This window comes from Vombatus ursinus, unplaced genomic scaffold (assembly GCF_900497805.2).
Source record: "Vombatus ursinus unplaced genomic scaffold, bare-nosed wombat genome assembly UNPS02011431.1, whole genome shotgun sequence".
Classification (NCBI taxonomy): Eukaryota; Metazoa; Chordata; class Mammalia; order Diprotodontia; family Vombatidae; genus Vombatus; species Vombatus ursinus.
This window is the reverse complement of record NW_020951209.1, coordinates 143,933-164,972: the sequence shown is the minus strand read 5'-3', so window position 1 is coordinate 164,972 and position 21,040 is coordinate 143,933. Positions and strand designations below refer to the sequence as shown.

The 21,040-nt window shown below is 41.6% G+C and overlaps 1 protein-coding gene across 3 annotated transcripts in view; it reads right to left on the bottom strand.

Annotated features, from left to right (window-relative positions):
* Positions 1 to 5,172: 5,172 nt before the first annotated feature.
* Positions 5,173 to 21,040, bottom strand: part of PEX5 (peroxisomal biogenesis factor 5) — a 42,068-nt gene continuing 26,200 nt past the window's right edge. For all 3 annotated transcript variants that reach the window (XM_027856387.1, XM_027856390.1, XM_027856389.1), the window contains 6 exons: positions 12,893 to 13,036; positions 12,167 to 12,237; positions 10,537 to 10,749; positions 9,686 to 9,851; positions 6,436 to 6,593; positions 5,173 to 6,295 (listed from right to left, as the gene is read on the bottom strand). In XM_027856387.1, the coding sequence (XP_027712188.1) occupies positions 6,094 to 6,295; positions 6,436 to 6,593; positions 9,686 to 9,851; positions 10,537 to 10,749; positions 12,167 to 12,237; positions 12,893 to 13,036 (954 nt within the window). In that variant the 3' untranslated portion in view covers positions 5,173 to 6,093. The remainder of the gene's footprint in view (positions 6,296 to 6,435; positions 6,594 to 9,685; positions 9,852 to 10,536; positions 10,750 to 12,166; positions 12,238 to 12,892; positions 13,037 to 21,040) is intronic.

The following is a 21,040-nucleotide window of genomic DNA, read 5'->3' as shown; positions in this document are numbered from 1 at the left end:
GAAAGAAAGAAAGAAAGAAAGAAAGAAAGAAATGATGAGCAGGCAAACTTCAAAAAAACTTGGAAAGATTTATATGAACTGATGTTGAGTGAAGTGAACACAACCAGGAGAATATTGTACACAGTAACAGCCACATTGTGCGATGACTAACTTTGATAAACTTGGCTCTTCTCAGCAATGCAAGATTCATGTTGGAAAATGCTATCTACATCCAGAGAAAGAACTTTGGAGTCTGTATGGAGATTGTCGAATATTATTTGCTCTCTCTCTTCTCTTTTTTTGTTTGTTTCTTCTTTCTTGTGGTTTCTCCCATTGGTTCTAATTCTTCTTTACAATATGACTAATGTGAAAATAGGTTTAACATGAATGTATATGTAGAGCCTATATAAAATTGCATGCCATCTTGGAGTAGGGGGGAAGAGAGATAGGGAGAAAATTTGGAACTCAAAATCTTACGGAAGTGAATGCTGAAAACTAAAAATAAATAAATTTTTAAAAAAGAAGTGGAAAAAAAAAGAAAAAGAAAAAAAGTTCCTGTAGAAGACAGAATTTTAGCTGGGACTCGAAGGAAGCCAGGAGGCAGAGATTAGAAGGGAGAGCATTCCAGGTGTGAGGGACAGCCTGTGAAACTATCTGAAGTCAGGAGATGGAGTGTCTTGATCTAGGAACAGAAAGGAGGCCCCATCACTGGACCAAAGGGTATAGCGGAGGGTGAAGGGTAAGGTGTAAGATGGAGCTACGTTATGAAGGGCTTTGAATGTCAGAGGATTTTATATTTGATCCTGGAGATGAATTAAATTATTAAAAAAGGGCATGACATGGTTGGACCTGCACTTTAGAAAAATTACTTTGGTGGCTGAGTGGAGGATGGAATGGAATATAGAGAGATTTGTAGTAACCAGCCCAACCAGCAGGCAAGGAGAAGGGCCACATCATTATGAGAGATGAGTGAAGGACAAGATAGTGATAGAATGTATTTGGTTAATTTGAAATAAGGAGGGAAGAAAAGGGAGCTCTTACAAACTGGCCTGAATTTTTTCAGTAAAATATGAGGCAAGGTACTCAACTGAGAAGGTCGGGGGAGGGAGTGCTATGGGAGATTTGAGGAGGGATGAAAAGATTTGAAAGAGCCTTATAATGAGTGGGATAGTGAGTTAATTAGGTAGGTGCAAAAGAATTGCCTAGCGGCAGTGAGGGCCCATCTGAGGATGGGTAACAATGTAGATTTGCTATGGACCCAGCCAAGATGGTTGTGATTTTTTTCTACCTTTGTTCAAAAGCACATGCATAGGAACAAAGACAGTGGATGGTGGGAGTGATCTCAGGCTGAGGCTCAGTAGGGCACAAATGGCCAAATGATAAGGGGGCAAGGAACTCAAGAAGACAGTACAGAGTTGAACTGGCTCACCAAGAGGTCTAGGGGTTGAAGGTCATGATGTGGACAAAAAGCAGGGTTTGGTAATGGAAGGCAGAGGGAGAGGTGGAAAGTCAATACACTTTGATTAGATAAGGGTATTTCAGAGTTCCTTAACATGGAAATGGTGCATTTATGGATGATGGCAAGATCAAAGGTATGATCATTTTTATTTATGCTAAGGTGGGGTAAAGAAAGTTACAGGAAATGAGCAAATTGATGAATTGGGAGATTGGAGTGTTTGAGGGAGTATCAACATATATGCCAAAATTTCCTACTCTGAGGGCAGAAATTGGAGAGGGAAGACTATAAGCTAGGAACTAAAACCACTGAAGAAAGAAGGGGAGTATCCTGGAGGTCTGTAGACAATAGCTATCAGGAATTTGATTGAGTGGTAGATGTGAATTTCATGAACCTCAAAGGAGAAGATTTTACAGAGTGATAGTGGCAGGGAGAGAACCTGAAAGTGGCAATGGAGAGCGAGGAATATTCTAATTCTCTCATCTCAACAAGGGAATTGGGGGGAATGAGTAAAAATTCAGCGAGTACTGGAAAGGATGGCCAGGAAAGTTGTGTCATCAGGAGTTGATGGGGTTGGGATCTGGACCCGCAGAAAAGTTCCCCTGAAGCTATGATCCCATCAACTGGCCTTTCATTGTGGCTACCCCAATCTCCCAATTCTGTTAACCCTTAACTAGCCTAGCCTTCCATTGTCTTACCTCCCTATGGCCACTTCCCACCCTCAATCCCATCTAGGTTCCATTCTCCCTAGGCCATTCTCCAGGTCCCTGCCATTCTATTACCTCACAGTCCCCCTTAGACTACCTGGCCACTCCTAGATCCCTCCCATAGTGTTTCTGTATATAAGATCCATCTTGTCTCCATTAAGGTGCTCAGATTCTTATCATCTAGCCAATAGCTCACAGGTGCTCAGATTCTGGCCAATATGACAGATCTTTAATAAACCTTGTCTTTGGCTGAAAGAAGACTTGGGTCGAATTCTTTCAGGCAGGACCCGCGGGTTGTGATTTTGGGGTCCTAGCACCCTAAGCCTCAAGTGAGCCAGATCTTTGCAAGAGCCAGGAGATGGAAGGAGTGGGAAAGAAAAAGATTTAAAATGAAGGCAAATTTGTTGCCAATGGAGCAGTTGTCCCACAGTACGCAGTGAAAGGGGTGGGCAGCTTTTGGTTGAGATTTTGGGGGTTGAAGATGGGAACTGAAGAGAATAAGGAAAAGGATCAGGAAGTGGGTGACAGAAAACATACAGAGAAGTATGGAAAGATCTACATGAAATGGAGGCAGACTGAAGTAAGCAGAAAGAAACAATATGCATGAGTACTACAGCAATGTAAATGGAAAGAACCACCAAAAAATCAAAAGTGAATATTGCAAAATTATAAGGAACAAGCATGGCTCAAAAGAAAAGATATGGAAAGATGCTCCTAGCCCATCCCTTGGCAAAACTGGGAGGCCCCACAAGTGTCATACATTGTACATATTTTCTAACTTTTTCAATGCAGTGATCAGCTATGCTGATTTTGTCTTTAAAAAATGTTAAATAGCATGGCTCTCTGGGAGGAAAAACAGAGAGATGCAGGGGGAAACTATGGGGATGGAAAAAAAATACATGAATTACAATTTTTTTTTCTAAAAGAAAGTGTTACTATGCAGGTAAAAGTTAATGCTGTGTGGGAATGAGGAGTGGGGAGGCAAGGGTGGAAAGGATGGAACAGGAATCACACAAGGAAGAGGAAGGTTCAGGTGTAACTTGTTCAAATGTCAAGGAAAGAGAAAGAATGCATCAAAGGAACTCAATTATCTAAAAAAGACACTTAAAACAGATAGCGAAGGAAGCATTTAAAGAAGGCAACTGTGGTAGCATCTAGCAAAGTCAAAAGAGAAAACATACTCTGACAATAGGGTCAAGAGGATGACTCAAAAATGGATCTGGAAATTAAAAAGATGCAAAAACAAGGAAAGTGCCCAACTTGGATTAATCCTAGAGCAAAGGAAAAGATTCAGGGCAAAGTGGGGACAAGGTAAAAGCAAAAGATGTAGCAAAAGCAGCAAAGGGCCAGATAGTCTTATCTCAAAGATTTGAAAGTCAAATTCTCAGAATACATAATTTGCTTCTAGCTCCCACTAAATGAAAATCATTTATTTACATATTCTGCCCTAGTTACTTCAGCCAAGTACAAAAATGGGGGGGGGGAGAAAGAGGGGGAGACCGGGGGATGGGATTCATTAGATATTACTTGCTAAAGTTTTATCTGGCCAGTGTTTTTATCTGATGCTATAGTCACTGAGAAATGAACAACTGGGTAGTTGTTACATGGTCTTGTACTTATTTGCACACATTTAGCTTGAACTTTGGGGAATTATGTTTGAAAATTTAAGATTAGTTATGATTGAATTTGAGACAATTTGAGACTTCTAAAAAAGCTATCGTGTAACTGCAGTGGTTTCTGAGACATAACTATTGTTTATCTAAATAGAACTTGTGTTCCTGAGTTTTTGTTGCTATGTTACTAAAAATAAATGATGGATATTCCGTATTTAGATCGTAAGTCTGAAAATTTTTTTTCAGAGTCATTAAGGCAAATAACTAAAGACTGATTATCTTGGTTAGTTACCTTCCCTTCCTCTCCACCCCACCCCCTCAAAACAGGAACCTGTTCAAAGATCACAAACCAGTCTTCCAAGGCTGACCTTTGCTCCAGCCAAGGGCATACTGGAACATCTAAAATTAGCTCTGGCAGAGGCGCAAAGGATCTTGAACCCAGATAATAATCAAAAGGGAGAAGGTTCTCAGACTTTGAAAAGCATGTGATGACAACGGAGGGATCAGGCCAGGAAATTGGCTGCTCAGCAGAGCTCATATTACAAACTAGGGGAAGCTTACAGGGAAGGTCATGAATAACCAATAAGGGGAAGATCATTGAAATTAGAGCTAGGAACATTAGAAATTACCCAATCCAATCCCTACTTCTTACAGAAAAGGAAAAAGCCTCTGAAGGACCAAGTGGCCCGCCCAAAGGTACACAGGTAATATGACTGACTCTAAATCTGCCAGTCTTTCCACTGCACTAGTTAGAGCCAAAGCTATGGAGAAAACACATCTAACATGGCTTTGCCAGATGTACCAGCTGGGCCTTCAGGGTACCTTACTTGGGAAACACTATCCAGAAGAGTCAATTCTTATTTATTCAAGGACTCGGCTGATAACCTCAGGGAAGGAAAGCATTTTAGAGAACTCACAATTCCAATCTTTCTCTTGACCCTAAAACCCCAAGAAGTAGGTAGAAAACTACAGATGTATTAGTTCCATTTATTCTTCATACAAATATTTTACAATTTTATTTAAAAACCATTTTTTGACAAAATCATATACACATATTTATACAAAGAAAAATAAAATTCTAGGATAGAACCTAGGGAGCAAGATGGTTTAAAAAACAAAGAAAATTAAGATTTCCTTTTTTCTGATCATTAAGTAGCGACAAGAGGGCTTTAACCTTCATTTCAGGGAGCAGGGGTTGTCTCCCTACCCAAGGGGCAGTACAGATACTAGAGGTTAGCTTGAGCCTTCCTGACTGAGCCTTATAAAACAGTGGCAGGGGTAGGGAGGAGGAAGTAGAATGCTGCTCTTCTCCTCACTCCCAGAAGCCACCAGTGAAGTGAGAAAATGGGAACACAGTAACAGAAATCCACTGCCACACCCACACTTTCTAGGAATTTGGCAAGATCTCTCCTTCTAGAACCTGTTCCCAGGGAAATGGCCAACTCAGTTCTCAATCACAGCCCTTCTAACAACTAGGACTTTGCTGGTGGCCTCCAGAGCTAGCTCCAAGCACTCCTCCTAAATGTTCTGCCTACCCCCTCTCCCACACCCACTAAAGTGCTCCTTATTCTAATTCATTTTATACCCAGAACCAAATTATTTTGTAGGCTCACTCCACAGCATGCTTTCAGCCTCTAAACCCAGAGCACTCATTTTATCTAATCCCTTGACACAGCCACCTGAGCTTTTTTTTTTCCCCTAAAGCAGCCCTACTGTGAACAAACCAGTGCATGCAGCCTCATGCTCATAACCCCACAGCCAGGGGCAGCTCAAAAGGAACACAGCTTCAGACAAAACCTACAAGAACTTCACCTCCGCTGGGCCAAATATTTAACTCATACAGGGCACCCTAACGGAAATCCCATCCCAGAAATACATAGGGACTGATGGTGGAGGGGAAACCCACTACTCAAAGTCTGTGATGTGACAAACTCCCAGTAAAAGAGAATGGGGGTGGGAAGGGTCATTTCATGTGTGATAGTTTCTACAATAAGTAGCTGTTGGAGGGGGGGTCCACCCTATTATGTTGAGCCCTACCCAAATGGCAGATCCAAAAAGGCAGGGCATAACGATCAGGGAGATAGATACATAGCTTGATGTGAAACCCTCTAACTGCCAAGAGGACCCAGGAAAAAGACAGGCTCAATTCCCCACAATTAACTGGAGAATAAAATATCTGACCACCTGACCTTTCTCCACTTCCCCAGGCACCTCCTGAGAAGCCGTACCGCATGTGGTTATCAGCCCACCCTCTTGGGAGACCCTTTGGGAGGGAGGGAGTCACAGCAGGAGCGGGGACCCCTCAGGGAGAACACTCACAGGGCAGCCCATCCCACTGTCACTGGGGCAGGCCAAATGTACGAAGCAGAGTGGGCAGGTCCCGAGCATCTGCTGCCCCATAGACATCGCTCTGGCCCAGCATAGACAGTGCCATGCGCAGAGTACTCCAGATATTCTCCGACATGGCACCTCCCTTGCCCCGGGGACCTCGGCTTTTCTGCTGCATGTTCAATGCCTCCAAGAAGTGCTCCACAGCTTCTCTAGGAGAATGACAAGAGAAATAGGCCAATTGACCAGTTAATGCTGGCAAATCACCCAAAAGAACTGGTCACCACTAATTAGAAATACAGGGAAGTCATGCATTAAGGTTCTAAAAAGTTGAAGAAAGATGTGCTCTCACCTGTGAGCTCCAAGATTAATGCAGCTTATCCCCAAGTTATATCGGGAGCGGATATAGCCTGGTTGTAGTTCCAGGGCCCGGCGGTATGCAGCCACCGCTTCTTCACTCTGATTTCCGTTTGCCAGGGTGGCTCCCAGTTTATTCCACAGCAAATAGTCCTGCAGGCACGAGAAAGTGGGAAATACATGGGAAAAGGAACAGAGAGCAAGATGTGAGATCAGGACTAGTTCAATCTTGCTCACTCTTTACTCAATCTCATTGCTCTCTGTCATTACCTATGTAATCGCTGTCACCACTGATAGGATAGAAAATAAACACCTTAACCTAGCATAGCAGCAGAAGATTTAGAGCAGAAAATGACCTTAAAGATCATCTAGTCTGATTCCCTAAATTTACAAATGAAAAAATTCAGACCCAGAATTTAAGTGATTTGTACAAGGTCATGCAATTAAGTGTCAGAGCCAGTATTAGGAAGCAGGTTTCTTCTACATATAGCGATTCTCTGAATTAGGGGTTAAGACTATTTAAGGTCTTACTCTTTGGTCAAGGTCCATAGCAGGAAATACTTGTTAAATTGAGGCAAATTTGATTTTAACTTTTGGGATTCCACTCACTATGTGATCATAGGTTCTTTCGATCTTTACTTTGCTCTCTAGTTCCAATAGATCTGGGTAGTATTTAGGCTTTTTTTTTTAATCATGGTTTTCAGGGAGTCTAATTCTTAAATTATTTCTCCTTAACCTATTTTCCAAGTCAATTATTTTTTATACCAGGTATCTTACATTTTCTTCTATCTTTTGATCTTATTCTACTATTCCTTGTCTTCATGGAATCATGGAGTCATTGATTTCTTTTTGCTTTAGTCTAGTTTTCAGGTAGTCTATTTCTTGGTCTATTTCTCCTTCTAAGCTACTGCCAATTCTTTCCTTTAAAGCTTTTCTTTCATTTTTTTTATCTTTTGTTTCATTTCTTCTAAGTATTCATGTAGTCCTTGCCAGTCCTTTAAGTCTCTGCTTGTAGTTGTTATGTAGTATGTTACTCACTCCTTTTTGGGGAATCTTTACATTTGAGCATTTTAATATTGAATGGTACTTTCTTTCATTTATTCATCTGTCCACCTTTAGATCTTGAATGCCAGAACCAGGTTCCTCCCTTCCAGTCTTTCAGTGGAATGGTTGGCCTTTCTCTGGGTTTCCTGAGTTTCTACACTGGCCTTTACCTGATGGGGTTAGACCACCTTGGATCTTTTAGGTTTGGATAACTGGGCCTTCAGGCTTTCTTTAATAATTTTATTTCAGTGTTAGGGGCTAAATCAAGTCACTTTCAGCAGGTTCCAGGACTTCCAGAATAGAAGTCCCTCTACAACCTGGTTCCAATTTAGCTTCATACCTTTCCAGCCATATTTCACCTTACTCTCCCTCCCATAACCAACCAATGCCCAAACTTGTCCTACCCTTTCCACACCACTATACATTTGCACAGGCAATCAATCCTCTACATGAATGAAGTCCATCCCAATGGATTTTTCTGTCTTTAGCTTCCTTGACCTCTCTACAGTGTTTGACACTGCTGAAGACCCCCTACTTCTAGTATTCTCTCCTCTTGGCTTTTTTGTGATACCACACATGGTTCTCATCCTACCTATTCATCTACATCTTGCCCCCATGCATGTGTGTCCCTCAGGACTCCATCCTGTTCTTCTCTCGGCAATCCCACCAGCTCCCTTGGGTTAGATAATAATCTCTAGGTAGATATTTCTTGAACCTACATATTCAGCCTTCATTTTTCTCCTGAACTCCAGTTATAACATATCAAACTGTTGGCTAGACATCTCAACCTCAACATCCCATAGACACTGCAACCTCAATATGTCAAAGACAGAATTCACTATCTTCCCTCTAAACCTATTCCTCCTTAATTTCCCTATTTCTGTCAAAAGCACCACCATTTTCTCAGTCACTCAGGTTTGTTCTTAAGACTCTTCTCTCTGCCTTACCCCACATCCAACAAGCTATCAAATCTTATTGATTATTCCTCAATGATATCTCACGCATATATCCCCCCTTCTCTACTCACCAGGTAACCACCTAGGCCCCTCTCACCTGTACTGCAACAGAGAGTGAATTGGCGTCTGCCTCCAGTCCATTTTCCACAAAGCAGCCAAACGGATATTCTCAAAGTACAAGTCTGACTGTTACTTCCTGTTACTTTCAGAGAGCTTCAGCGGTTCCCTATTGCCACTTATAATCTGGTCCCAGACTAGATGTCCAAGCTAATTGCCCACTACTTCTTGGTCTGCATGCTATACTATAGCCAAACTGGTCTATCTGCTGTTCTCTACACATGAATTTCCATATCCCATCTCCATACCTTTGTACTGGCTGTTCTCCAATGCCTGGACTGATCTTCTTCTTCACTTATGCACCTTGAGATCTCCGGTTTCCTTCAAGCCTAAGTTCAAATGTCCCCTCCCTTAACAGCCCTTTCCTGATTCCCCAGATATTATTTATTTTATAACCTTCATTGACCTATCTATAAATATACGACATCCTTACTGTAGAATGTAAGCTTCTTGAGAACAGGAACTATCTTACTTTCCTATTTGTATCCAAGTCTAAGAACACAGAAGGTGCTTAATAAATGCTTGTTAGCTAACATTTAAAATCCTCTTCCTGTAAGACGCAGTTCAGTTGCTCCATTGTCCATGAAGCCTTCCTTTACTCCCCCAGTGATCTCTTTCTCCGTGAATTTTTTATGACACCAGTAAGTACACAGGAGATGTAATATAATTAGTCATACATACGTGCTACTAACTCTAAGCTCCTTAGCTCACAGGTTTATGTATAAGTTTTGAGAAGCACAATGACATTTCTTAACCTTTCTGTCTCTAGCTCAAGCACAACACCTGATAAATGGTAAGTACTTAAATGTTAGCTGAATTTTATCTTACACATATAACTTTAATATGAGGAAAATGAACAATTCTGCAAGACTCAGGAGTGCTGATCAATGATCAGTCGTGACTCCAGAACTGAATTCCTTCTCCCCCCCCAACTTTACTTAAAGCCCATGGTCACCTGCAACTCTGATCCCCACTATACCCTTATGATTCTGAATATGCACCTCATTTCTAGTTCTCCCAAGTGTGGACCATGTCTTCGGACTAGTGGGGACTAGTGGCTCCATTTGGGTCCAAAGCTGGCCTCACGTTTCTACATACCACCCCTTTCTCCCCGTGCCCTGGGCTCACATTCGGGCGAACACTGAGGGCAGCTGTAAAACAGTCCACAGCCTTGTCATACTCTCCACTCAAGTTGAAAAGGACCCCCAGGCCACACTGCACATCGGGGTCAATGGATGCAGGATCAAGTCGTACAGCTGCTAAGAACAATTCCTTTACCTCCACAAATAAGGAGCTGGGAGAGGGAAAGAAAAGAAAAATTAGAAGGGCATAGTCACCTTCAAGTTAGCTGATCCCATTTCCTCAACATAGGCCGAACTGACCGACCCTTTTAAATTACCTCCCCTTCAGCCACTCAAACCATCCCAACCTCAGTGGCTAAACACCCTTTTCAAAATCTCTTTTCATTCTTGCACCTTAGTATACTAATTGAACTTCTTGTTAAATGTAAGGTTTCCATTCCTCCACTGAGACCTTGGATCTGAATCTCCCTGATATTCCAGTTCAACAATACCAACTAGAAGAATCATAGAATGTCATACCCGGAACAAACCTCAGAGATTATCTCCAAGGGTTCTTAACCTGGGGTCTGTGAATTTTTAAATAATGCTTTAAAACATACTCTAACTGAAATACTCTAATTTCAATATAATTGGTTTTCTTTATAATCCTATATATTTTGTTTTATGCATTTAAAAACATTACTCTGAGAAGGGGTCCATGGCACAAAAAAGGTTAATAACCCCTGAACTAGACCTAGACTCTGACTCATTCTGCATATGAAAAAGCTGAGGCCCAGAGAAGTAAAGGAGCTTGCCCAAGGCTGCACAGTCAGTGTGTAGCTTCTTGGATTCCAATTTATCATTCCTCACCCCAACCTTGGCCTCCATCACACAGCCTCAATAGGACCCCACACTCACTCAGACAGCAAAGAACCCAAGATGCGCTTGCTTGGAGCCAGCCCTGTCCCACCAGCTCCCTCCTCAGCAGGTGTCACCAGATGGGCATAGGCAGGTGTGTATCGTAGCCAGTCCCGCAGGGTCTCACAGGCCTGGCGCTGTAGGGATTCATTAGTGAAGCTCACAGCCAGTGCCATTAGTGCTGTCAGATTATCTGGCTTTAGCTCCAGACATCTGCAGTAAGATAGGAATGGGGGATTGAGGAGTGAGGGGGCACAGGAGAGGGGAAGGAGATAAGAGGTTAAAAAGTAAATTAGTCCAAATACTGTGTGAGCTACAGAGGTAAAGTTTGCACAACCAATCACATCCATGGCCACTGGGCACCAAAGCCTGGGATACAGAATCAACAGATTCATGTTACCTGACTAACTCACCACCAACCAGAGGATTCTCTAGATTCAAGACTTAAAGGTATTAAAGAAACATTAGCCTGTCCTCTAGTCACAGGTCTAAGAGGAAACTGAAGATTTAGAGAGGCTCAGTTGGGGCCCCACAGTGACATGGGCTGATATGGCAACAGAACACGCTCCCATCCAGATGCAACATTCACATTCTAGCATTAAGAATGTGTTTTAGGGGCAGCTAGGTGGCGCAGTGGATAGAGCCCCGGCCCTGAAGTCAGGAGGACCTGAGTTCAAATCCGGCCTCAGACCAAACACTTGACACTTACTAGCTGTGTGACTAAGGGCAAGTCACTTAACCCCAATTGTTTAAAAAAAAAAAAAAGAATGTGTTCTATTCAATGTGGAACTATTCCCAAAGGGCTATCAAACTGTGCATACCCTCGATCCAGCAATACCACTACTAGGTCAGTATCCCAAAGAGATCCAAAAAAAGGAAAAAGGACCTATTTATACAAAAATATTCCTAGCAGCTCTTTTTGTAGTGGCAAAGAATTGGAAATTGAGGGGATGACCATCAATTGGCGAATGGCTGAACAAGTTGTGATATATGATGGTAATGGAATATTATTATGGTATAAGAAATGATGAGCAGACAGATTTCAGAAAATCCTGGAAAGACTTACATGAACTGATGCAGAATGAAGTGAGCAGAACCAGAACATTATACACAGTAACAACAATATTATACAATGGAATAACTACGAATGACTTAGCTATTTTCAGCAATACAATGATCCAAGACAATCCCAAAGGATTCATGATGAAAAATGCTATCCACATCCAGAGAAAGAACTGATGGAGTCTAAATACAGACCCAAGCATACTATTTTTCATTTTCTTTCCTCCTTTCATTTTTTTATTTTTTTGGTTTGAGTTTTCTTCCCAAAAATACAGAAGTATGTTTTACATAACTGCACATGTATAATTATATCACATTGCTTACTGTCTCAGGGAGGGGGAGAGGAAGAAAGGAAAGGTAGAATTTGGAACTCAAATCTTAAAATAGAATTTTAAAAATTGTTTTTGCATGTAATCGAGGGGGGGAAAATATTATTTTAAAAAATAAAAAGAATGTGCTCTTTCGAAGGACCAGAAGTAATTCAAGCAGCTTAGGTCTGGGCTCTCATCACTACAAAGGATTTAAATGCAGGACTGGTGTCATGTCTCTTATCATTCATGGTACTCACCTTCGAAGGGCACTGATAGCCAATAGTTCTTGTTCATTCTCTGCTTGGGTGGTACCCAGGTACTGCCAGGCCTGTAGGGAGGTCAAAAGAAGCCATAAATCCTTAAGATGTGCCCAGAGAAGGAGGTAAAGGATTGATAAACTTTATAGCCAATAGTTCCTGTTCATTCTCTGCTTGGGTGGTACCCAGGTACTGCCAGGCCTGTAGGGAGGTCAAAAGAAGCCATAAATCCTTAAGATGTGCCCAGAGAAGGAGGTAAAGGATTGATAAACTTTATCTTATTTTTCTAACCTTTTCCCCTAAGCTCTAGTCCAAATTACTTATCTATGACCTCTGAGTACAAACTGAAGCATACTTTTTTTTTATTCTATTTTTCTTGGTGTTTTTTTTTTTTTAATGTGTGTTCTTTTGCAACATGGCTAAAATGGAAATATGTTTTGCAGGATTTCACGTGTATAACAGATATCATACTGCTTGCCTTCTCAAAGGGTGGGGAAGGGTGTGAGGGAAGGAGAGAATTTCTAACTCAAAATTTTAAAAAATGAATGTTAAAAATTTTTTTACATGTAATTGGGAAATATTTAACAAAACAAAAATATATTTTAAAAAAAGAAAATGTGTAAGGCAAAAAAGAAAAAATATGTCACCATCTAGCTGCCACCCTGCCCCTCCTCAATGCTCTGAAGTAGGAGAGCCATGGGGGGCTCAAACGTATAGCTCACTCACCTCCATGTGCTCAGGATCCTGCTGCACCGCAGCCTCAAAGAGAAGGACTGCATTTGGCAGGTCCCCCTCCTGCAGCCGCAGCAGCCCCTCTGCAAATGGCTGGGGATGGTCCCGAAGTGGGTTCTCTTCTTCAAACTGATAACCCTAGAAGAGAGATGGAAGAGTGAGATGAGCAATCACGGCTCTACTGAGTGTCTAGAGGAAGTCTTCTGAGGGACATGCCCTCAGTCAGAGGAAAAGGGGAGAGGACGAGAATATAATTGGAAGAGAAGCCGACTTGAAAGCGAAGACCTGAGTCCTGACAGAACTTGGGCAAGTTCTCTCTCTGTAGTCCTCTGTAGAATTTCACCAGTTCAATAAATCCTTGTTAAGTGTCTACTATGTGCAAGGCACCGGGCTGGGTGCTGAGGGCACAAAAACAAAAGTCACTCTCCTCAAGCAGCTGACATTACACTCTTGGTAGAGGTAAGTCATGTTCTTGGGCCAGGGCATCCACATCTTGTCAGTGGATCACTGCATGGAACAACGGATAACATAATACTGTTCTTCTAGGGTTCTTAGTACTTGGGTAGAAGCAGATAAACCTCCTTTCTCTACCCCACTTTTATAAATATCAAGAATGCATTTAAAAGTTCTCCTAGTCTGAAGCCTTTGAAGGGAGAAATTATGTCTGGTCCATGCCCGCCCCCACCCCCACCTCACTCTAGATCAGCCTAGTGAAGACTGAAGTACTTAAGGCAGCAACCAGACAAGGGGTAACGGCTTTTAATGAAGGCAACTTGACTAGTTTAATATAATAGTCTACCTGGGAGAAGAGCCTCTGGTAATAGAATCATTAGGATAGCCCACACGCCATTGCTGCCATCTGCTGGCCATGAGAAAAGCAAAGTGTCTTGTGCCAGATACATTCATGTCTACTTCAATGGGAGGCTTGAATTTTTCCAACCTTGTCTTCCTACCAGCACTTAAACTTGCTTCTGAAACACTGACTTTTAGGGTAAAACGAGGACTTTTGAAAGCTGGACCCAGATCACAGGATCATTCTTAGATTCAGAGATGGAAAGAACACCTCAGTGGTCACTTATTTCATTTCTATTCATTTTACAAATAAGAAAACTGAGGCTGAAAGATGTTCAGGAATTTGTCAGTTCACACAGGCAGGAAGTATCAAGCCAGGATGTGAACCCAGGATTTCTGCCCTACTGTAACAGTCTACCTTTGGATAATGGCAGCCTCAAAGACAGGAGGACATATTTGTTCACTGACTGATACAAGCAGAATCATAAAATATGGACAGAACTTAAAAATCAACTAGTATCAAGCCCCCGTTTTGAAGATGAAGGAAGTAAGGCCCAGGGCAACAAAATAATCTGCTTAAGGTCACATAACTAGTAAATTTCCTGATGATTAGAATAGCGCAGAAGCAGAATGAGATAGTGAAGAAGACAGCAACCCCTCATTAGAGATTTTCAGGAAGAGGCTGCAAGATCATGTAGGTTATAGCGCAGGTTTCTTTTCAGGTGTATATTGGACTATACGGTCACTGAGGTTCTTTCCAACTCTAAAATTCTTGTATGGGTGCATGTTGTCCCCAACAGATACTTATTTATATCATTAAATATTTCTCAATTACATGTTTTAAAAAAGTATGCTTTGATCTGCATTCAGACTCCATTAGTTCTTCCTCTGGGGATGGATGTCATTTTCCATTATAAGTCCTTCAGAGTTGTGTTGCTTCAGATCACTGCATTGCTGAGAACAGCGAAGTCATTCACAGGTGTTCATTGTACAATATTGCTATTACTGTGTACAATGTTCTCCTGATTCTGTTCACTTCACTTTGCATGAGTTCAAATAAGTTTTCCCAGGTTTTTCTGAAACCATCCTGCTCATTATCTCTTATAGTACAATAGTGTTCCATCACAATCACATGCCACAATTTGTTTAGCCATTTCCCAATTGATGGGAATCCTCTTAATTTCTAATTCTTTGCCACCACAAAATGAGCTGCTACAAACATTTTTGTACATGTAGATCCTTTTCCTTTGATCTCTTTGGGATACAGACCTAGTAGTAGTATTGCTGGGTCAAAGGGTATGCCCAGTTTTAAAGCCCTTTGGGCATAGTTCCAAACTGTTCTCCAAAATGGTTGGATCAGTTCACAATTCCACCAACAGTGTGTTAGTGTCCCAATTTTTCCACATCCCATCCAACATCTGTCATTTTCCTTTTCTGTCATATTAGCCAATCTGATAGGTGTGAAGTGGTACCTCAGAGTTGTTTTCATCTGCATTTCTCTAATCAATAGTGATTTAAAGCATTTTTTCATATGACTAAAGATAGCTTTGATTTCTCTATCTGAAAACTGCCTGATCATATCCTTTGACCATTTATCAATTGAGGAATGAATGACTCATATTCTTATAAATTTGACTTGGTTCTCTATATATTTGAGAAATGAGACCTTTATCAAAGAAGTAACTTAATTTAGGGAGAATTGTTTTTTGTTTTTGTTTTTTTATTATATTGGCTTGGCCTATCCATTAGCAATCAATATTTCTCCAATTCCAACTCTAAGATTCTTTATTTTCAATTTTAGGAGGAGTGATGATGGTTTTGTGAAACTCTTCCCCAGACTCTTTTTTTGGTAGATATTACATTCATATTAAGCAAATAGAGAATGATATTCTGCAAAGAACCTAACAACTAGAACACCTGAGTTCTAGTCCTAAATATCTCCAACTAGCTGCCTGACCTTGGACAAATAATTTGACCTTCTTAGATAGTAAATGCTAATAATATGCTATCAGAATAGGAACAAGATGCCAGGCAGTATCACAAAAGAGAAGTCAGATTCCTTCAGATAACAATAAAGACAAAATAAACAAGAACTTTATTGATCATTACAAAGATATGAGGCTCTTTCCCCTTACGATTCTGAAGCAGCTACCAACTTTTCCTCACATTTTAGAAAGCACTTTTTTGTAATGAAGCAACTTCAAGCTATTAAATACTAAAGTCCCTGGCTCGTCCCCTAGTGTTTTCAACTAGGACTTGGAGCATGATTTCTGTGAGGTAAAAGGTATCCATACTTCTCTCAGGCCAAGGAACTTCAGGGAAAAGCTGTCGACAAGACACCTCTAAAACCTTTGGGAAAAAGTGCTTCAAAAAGATAGAAACACCAAATTCCATCAAGTGCATGTTCCAGGCAAGCTGTCTGCACAGCTCCAGTGCTTTAAGCGACTGGAGGCTATTGATACAGCAGTACCTCATTTGCCAACAACCTTGTGTGCACATGGTTAGTCAAGATCATCCCTCCTAGTGTATACTTGGCCTCCTTGAATCAAGTGAACTTCATTTCCGATTTTCTTTGAATAAAACCAACTAAAAATTCTGACCATCTCTCAGCTGTTTTCACCAATCCTTTAACTTGGTGACCAGTGGCTTAGGACCCCACAGGAATTCATTTCAGAAAACATTTCAGCCATACTACGACAGTGGCAACTACTTTTTTCAGGCCTTTTGAAATTCCTGAACCTGGTACAATATGGACATTTACTAGGTTTGTCCAAATGACTGGTTTTAAAATACCTTCTGCTTGTTTTTGATGGGTTTTTAATAACTACTTTTCTCCTATCAGGAGTCTTCTAGTGTCTATATTGAGAATTCATGGGCTGTCCCAAAGCACAGAGGGAAAATGAATCAGGAGTCACAAGGCAAGAACTTCGTATAATGAAGCAGATTTCTTGTCAATATCCTTGGTTGTTGCCTGTCCTTGGCTTTCTTTGTTCCACTGCAGAAATGTCAGTCCCAATCCTACTATAGGCTGCTCCTGGATCTCCTCCTACCTATCTGACCACTCTTTCTCAGTCCCCTTTGCTGGACTTGTATCCAGGTTATACCCACTAACTGGAGGTGTCCCACAGGATATTGTCCTAGGCCCTCTTGCCTTCTTCCTCTATACTGTTTTACTTGGTTTTCTCATCAGCTCAATCATCTTCACGCTGATGATTCTCAAATCTACTTATACAACCCTAATGTCTCTGTTGACCTCCAGTTTTGCATCCCCAGCTGCCTTATGGACATTTCAAATGGGATGTCCTGTATGCGTCTCAAGCTCAACATGTCCAAAACAGAACTCACAATCTTCTCCCCCAAACCCTCCCCTCTTCCTAACTTCTCTATTATTACTAATGGTACCAACATTCTCTCAGTCACCCAGGCTCACAGCCTAGGTGTCATCCTCAACTTCTCATTCTCTCTCACTTCCCATATACAATCTGTTGCCATTGCCTGTTAATTTTCCTTCATAACATCTCTCCAAGATGCCCCTTTCCCTCCTCCAACACTGTCGCTACTGGTGCAGGCCTGTATTACCTCACATCTGGATCACTGCAATAGCCTGCTGGTTGGTCTGCCTGCCACAGTTTATCCCCACTCCACTTAGCTGCCAAAGTGATCGTCAAGCACTCTACTCAATAAATTTGAGTGGCTCCCTACCAGCTCTCGGATAAATATAAAATCCTCTGACAGGCCTTCAAGCCCTTCAAACCCAACTCCCTCCCCACCTTTTTCTTTTGGCTAGGCAATGGGGTTAAGTGACTTGCCCAGGGTCACACAGCTAGTAAGTGTCAAATGTCTGGTCTGAGGCTAGATTTGAACTCAGGTCCTTCTGACTCCAGGGCCAGTGCTCTATCTACTGTGCCACCTAGCTGCCCCATGACTCCCCCCTTTTCCAGTTTTCATAAGACTTTCCCTCCCACTGGGCTACACATACTCTTTAATCCAGTGACACTGGTCTCTTTGCTATTTCTCCATCTCCTCACTCTAGGCATTTTTACTGGCCATCTCCCATGCCTGAAATGCTCTCCCTCATCTCTACCTCCTGACTTCCTCTGAGTCCCAGCTACCATCCCTTCTTCTACATGAATCCTTTCCTGACTCCTTCTTAATTCTAGTGGCTTCCCTCTTTTGATTATGTCCAAGTTATTCTGTATACAAGAGAAACGACACTCACAAGCTGTGTGACTCTGGGCAAGTCACTTAACCCCAATAGCCTCACCAAAAAAAAAAAAAGAGAGAGAGAGAGAGAGAAACAATTATTTCTCTCTTGTATTTAATAATTACTGAAAAAGGACCAAGAATTTTTTATCCTTTTCTACTTCCTCATCCAGAAATCAACCAGTGCGAGAAATCTTTCTCAAACACCCAGGATAAGATCTAATCAAAGAAAGTAAGAGAAATTCTAAGTTTAGGTAAATGGGTGCTCATTTGTTTACTCATTGTGCTCATTGTGTTTACTCAGGTCTGGGAAAAGGTGAATTCTCCCTGTCTCCAGACAGGTGATATGGAAATTGTTAAGTCTCTTTGACCAAGATGTAGGTGATCCAAGTCATATACACCCAGACTCTCATTAGAAAGAGTCCACATCTCATTATAATATTCATTTTCTCACTAACTGTTAACCAATTAGAGTTGATTGCCACTCTTAGGAACACCCATTTTTTCAAGAACATACAAGTTGTGAGCCCACCACCGTAAGGGTTTTTGGCGTTCAAGAGTGCCGCTGACCTCTTTTATTAATAACATGCTAGCTTTATTAATAAAATGATTAATTACACAAAACCTGTCTTTCAAACTTTTCAATCATCACAACAGCTTGTTTGTACGTGACTCTTTAAATGTTGTCTTCCCCATTAGACAGTGAGCTGCAGGGACTGTCTTGCCTTTCTTCGTAGCCCCAGCACTTCACACAGTGCCTGGCACATAGTAGGCTCAATAAGTGTTTATTGACTGGCTGCTCCTATAGGGAGTTGGAGGTCGTGCAGGGTTACTCTCCTACTATCCTTCTCCTGGTGCTTGTTTCCCTCATTAGTGCTCCCTTAGATGTCTCTTCCTAAATGCACCAAATAAGAGGGCCTGTTATTTTAAGCACTGACTGTTATATTTAATTCTTCTGTGAAGCTACTCATATGCCAGCCACAAAATGTAACCAGACAACTGGATGAGGTGGACATTCTGTCAGAGTACCCTCACTGTCTTCCCCTCATCTTTTTTATTTTTCCTACTTTCTCCCTTATTCTTCCCCTTCTCTTCTCTTTCTAGGCCTCTTTCCCCTGAATTTGTTCATTTTCTTTGCACTGGTGTGGTGCTTTACCAAGGGAAAAAAAGAGAATTCCAAGACAGGTCTTGTTCGGGCCTTTTTGATAGCAAGCAATGGCAACTCTTAAAAAATTTTGGGAAAGGAAAGCTCCAGGCTCAGGCCAAGACCCTAGAAGACGGAGTTAAAAGCCTAAAGGCTGTGATAGTCCTCCTAGCTCTCTACAAATGCAAGTCCAAGACCACACTTCAGCTTATTTCACACAACTTTTAAGTAGAAGGGAAATTTCCCAGTTAATACACAGACTTTGGGATTCAGAAGCCTGAAATACAGGCAGTCAAGAAGACAAAGCCTTTCAATTTGTACTCCAGTCTCCAGCCCCCTCAGCTCCTCTTCTGGAGTAGAAACTTGGTACCCTGCTCTGACATCCCCTTAACTGTACCCTGTCAGCTCAGGTATCTCCAGAGAAGTAGACTTGGCGGCAGACTGCTAACAGTTAAAGCTGGAATATCTTGAGTGGAGAAGAGTCAATTCTGGCTGCAGTTTTAAGCTGAGCGCAAGCATTATTATGAGGAATTTCCTCAAAATTCCCTTTGTTTTTACAGGGAGGGATTGGATTTTGGGAGGAGACCTGGTGGTTTTTGTTTTTCTCTATTCAGCAACAAAGGACAGAAGAATGAGATCTGTCCCATCTCACCCTCCCTGGGCACTGAGAGCTTTGTATTGCTAATGGCCTTCTATACCTTTATTGCTCTGGGAAGCCAAATGAAAGTGGAAGCTCCTAATAGAGAAGTCTTTGAGGGCAAATGGATTAAAGGGCTTTATTCAAAAAGCTTTAAAACTCTGTAGTAAGACTTAAACATAAATGGGGAGAGGGGAGTGCCTTTCTATAAAACTTTTAGCATGGTGCCTAACACATGATATGGGCTTTAAAAATCCTGACTGACTCAACTGGAAGAAAGTAGGGATAAAGCAACAGTTCCAAAGTGTCAGTGTCCTTGGTGGTCAAGCAGTTTTTACACTTGATACACTAACAGCTAACAGGTCTTAGAAATGTCAAATACTTTGTATCAGCATAAGAAGATCATTGTTACTGTTTCATCTTTTTTCCTCTCTTGCTTTAAGAGAAACATTCCGGCAACTCTGGGCAAGTCATTCAACCCCAATTGCCTCACACACACACAAAAAAAGGGAAACATTCCTAGCCCCTGCCCCACTCACCCACACATTCACAGGGGGGAATGGATCACCTGCTATCCTCAACTAGCACGTATATATGCTATAGGTCATATCTTGCTGTCTTGGGTCTAACACTTCTATCTTTTGCTATTGTTGTTCAGTCATTCAATTATGTTTGACTTTTCATGACCCCCCCCCCCCCCCCCCCGCAGGTCCAAGGGGTTTTCTTGGTAAAGCTACTGGAGTGGTTTACCATTTCCTTCTCCAGTGGATTAAGGCAAACAGAAGTTAGGTGACTTGCTCAAAGTCAATATTGCTAGTGTCTGAGGCCGGATTTGAATTCAGGTCTTCCTGACTCCAGGCTCAGCACTCTATCCACTGAGACACATCTAGCTGCCCTACTTCTATCTCAGCATGTCAAATTGTTGGGGGAAAAAGAGTTCTAATGAGTCAAACTGGTGAATACACTTTAGGGGGGAAAGGTCTGTACCCTTCACATCTACCTTTCCATTGTGAATCCCTACTTGGGAAGGAATCTGGCTGTAAATGGGCCCCTTCTTAACTGTCTGACCATTCCTCAGTCTCCTTTGCTGGCTCATTATTCATATTCCTCTCCCTAACTATTGTCCTACTCTAAGGTCTTGTCCTGCATCCTCTTCTTCCTGTACACCAGTGGTCCTTAAGCTGGGATATGTGAACTTTAAAAAAAAAAAATTCTAATAACTCCATTTCCATATAATTGGTTTCCTTTGGAATCCTGTGTGTTTTATTTCTACATTTAAAGACGTTATTCTGAAAGGGGGTCCATTGGCTTCTTCAGATTGCCAAAGGGATTCATAACACAAAAAAAGATTAAGAACCCCTGTTCT